Source organism: Triturus cristatus, chromosome 5_2 (genome assembly GCF_964204655.1).
Source record: "Triturus cristatus chromosome 5_2, aTriCri1.1, whole genome shotgun sequence".
Lineage (NCBI taxonomy): Eukaryota > Metazoa > Chordata > Amphibia > Caudata > Salamandridae > Triturus > Triturus cristatus.
In genome coordinates, this window is record NC_140588.1 from 536790282 (window position 1) to 536792839 (window position 2558).

At 42.0% G+C, this 2558-nt stretch overlaps 1 protein-coding gene across 1 annotated transcript; it reads left to right on the plus strand.

Annotated features, from left to right (window-relative positions):
* The first annotated feature begins 358 nt into the window (after nt 1–358).
* On the plus strand, nt 359–2256 carry LOC146823263 (C-C chemokine receptor type 3-like). The gene has a single exon (XM_085606638.1). It carries the CDS (start codon nt 494–496, stop codon nt 1547–1549), a length of 1056 nt encoding a protein of 351 aa, XP_085462764.1. The 5' UTR covers nt 359–493; the 3' UTR covers nt 1550–2256.
* The last annotated feature ends 302 nt before the right edge of the window (nt 2257–2558 follow it).

The window sequence follows — 2558 nt, forward strand, 5'->3', positions numbered from 1 at the left end:
TATTTTATATTATCATTTTAAAGTACTTAATACATTATTTATTAAACAACTAACATTAAATGTTATTAACATATAATGTATTTAGATTAAATATAAGTATATGTAAAAAAAATTTATTAACAGTATTTTTGCCCAGGTTTGTCTTGAAGAAACAAGGACTGTGACTCGTAATACTGGTATAAGAATACTGAAAATAGAAACTCAACATTTCTCACCTATTACTCAGGCTCCCTCCCCCTTTTGTGGTTGTGAAACAAGCTGACAGAATCTAAATAAAGAGCAGGGTTGGGAAGAATTGAAGAAGCTGTTATGTTTGAGTTAACTGTTGTAAAAACCACAAATGAGCCAGTGCAGTGGTTGCACCTAGCCATTGTCACATGAAGCTGCTAAGAACGACTGGAAGCTTTTAAGGCTCTGCTGAAATTACGGACCTCAGCTTCAGCTTTTAGTTACGCAGACTTCAGTGGAAGACTTCTCAGGAGAGCATCCTGGCATGGCTGGCTCTGCCAATGCCACCCTTCACACCACCGGCCTCCAGACCACAACTGAGATTGACTATTACGATGAGGAACCCATCATCCTGTGCAACAAAGGTGACATTATACAATTTGGAGCCTCCTTGGTGCCCACCTTCTTGCATCTGGTATTCATCTGCAGTCTGCTGGGCAATGGATTAATTCTTGGTCTTTTGCTGAAATATGAGAAGGTGAAGACCGTCACTAACCTGTTCATCCTCAACCTTGTGATCTCTGACCTGTTGTTTGCGGCCTCGCTGCCCTTCTGGGCCGTCTACCACCGCTCGGAGTGGATCTTTGGGGATACCATGTGCAAGCTCATGACGGTGATTTACTACCTCGGCTTTTACAGCTGCATCCTCTTCTTGACCCTCATGTCGGTTGACCGGTACTTGGCAGTGGTGCATGTGGTGTCTGCTGCGAGAACAAGAAGAATTGGATATGCCACCATGGCCAGTCTCATAGTCTGGGGCATCAGCTTTCTATCCACGCTCCCAAAATTCTTCATCTATGGCACAAGGAAGGACGCTAGCGTGGGCATGGTGTGCGCAGAAACTGGATATGATGAGGAGCACATCAAGACTTGGAAGATGGTGGGCTACTGTCAGCAGCTTGTGATGTTCTTTCTCATACCTCTCATCATAATCCTGTATTGCTATCTATTAATTGTGGCCAAGCTGTTCAGAGCCAGGATGCATGACAAGTTCAGGGCAGTGAAGCTTATCTTCTTCATCGTCTTGGTGTTCTTTTTGTGCTGGACCCCGTACAACGTGGTGGTACTTATAAAGATTTTGCAGGTGTCCACCAATGACACCTGCAGTAAAGGCCTTGACTACGCTTTCTACATTTGCCGCTGCATAGCCTATTTTCACTGCTGCATTAACCCTTTCTTCTACACATTTGTGGGAACAAAATTCAGGAGACATCTCAATGTGCTTCTGGGACACCGGCTCTTTTGCAGGCCCAGTTCAATCCGATCCAGTACTAGCAGCAGATTTAGCGAACACTCCCCCCAAACGTTGTATGAATACTAGATCCCAACCAAGATGTGTTGAACAAGCTTTGACCCACAGCAGTTCTATAGGCAGGTCGCATATTCAGCCGACCTTCCCTACTGTAAGAACATTGAAGGACTGGATGAGTTTTTGATGAGTGGGTTTTATACAGGGGGTGGTTAAAGTCTAAAACTCTGTCCCACTTAGACCTGGTACATTTAGCAAAGTTGCAAAATGTGTTTCTCATGTGATAGACAACACTGTTCATGGGTGTATTTGGTTTTTAATCATTCACTTAAAATTATTTGAAGGAATGTATACTTTACAATGCAGAAAATCAAATTGCTTAGTGATTGAAATACTGCATGCCTAATCATTTGTTTTGTTGATGTTCATGAGTTAGATAGACCCCATTGCAAACATTTGCACACGACAGATGCTTCATTGTTTCTCAAGTGTTGCACTTGGCCATAGTGTATTATTTGTTGACTAGTTTATTGTTTCCACACGCGACCTTAGGCTTTCTTCAAATCCTACGCCATGTGTGTTGATGTAAAGGCACACATAGGTTGCTTTTCTCCAAGTGTTCCTTGCCTCATTTCCTGTAGCCAGGTCCATGTGTCTAACAAACCTCCACTGATGTGATGTCCTTAATTTTGAAGGATGTCAACATCGCTTGTGCTGATGGGAACATTATGCCACTTGAGGGGCCAACAAAAAGGTGAATAAATTGTACATACAACACATCTCAGGCTGGGTTGTCTTTTTCTATCTGAAAAAGGTTGAACATGCATTCAGAATAGTCTGGATACCCTGATGAAAAATTCACATTTTCAGTAACAAATGGCTTCTAGTGGATCCATTTTCACCGAACTAACAAACTATGCATGTCGAATCGGATAAAGAAATCGAGTTTTTCTGGCCAATTACCAAAACCATTTCAAAACATTTCACACGAAAATCCAGTTCCACTTTAAAGTTGAATCAAATAGAATTGTCTCCATCTCTCATTGGATGTTACAAATAACCACATGATGGCTGCTGGATC

Excerpts from the sequence above, each read along its gene's own strand:
- LOC146823263 (XM_085606638.1), top strand. The coding sequence starts at position 494 with ATGGCTGGCTCTGCCAATGCCACCCTTCACACCACCGGCCTCCAGACC.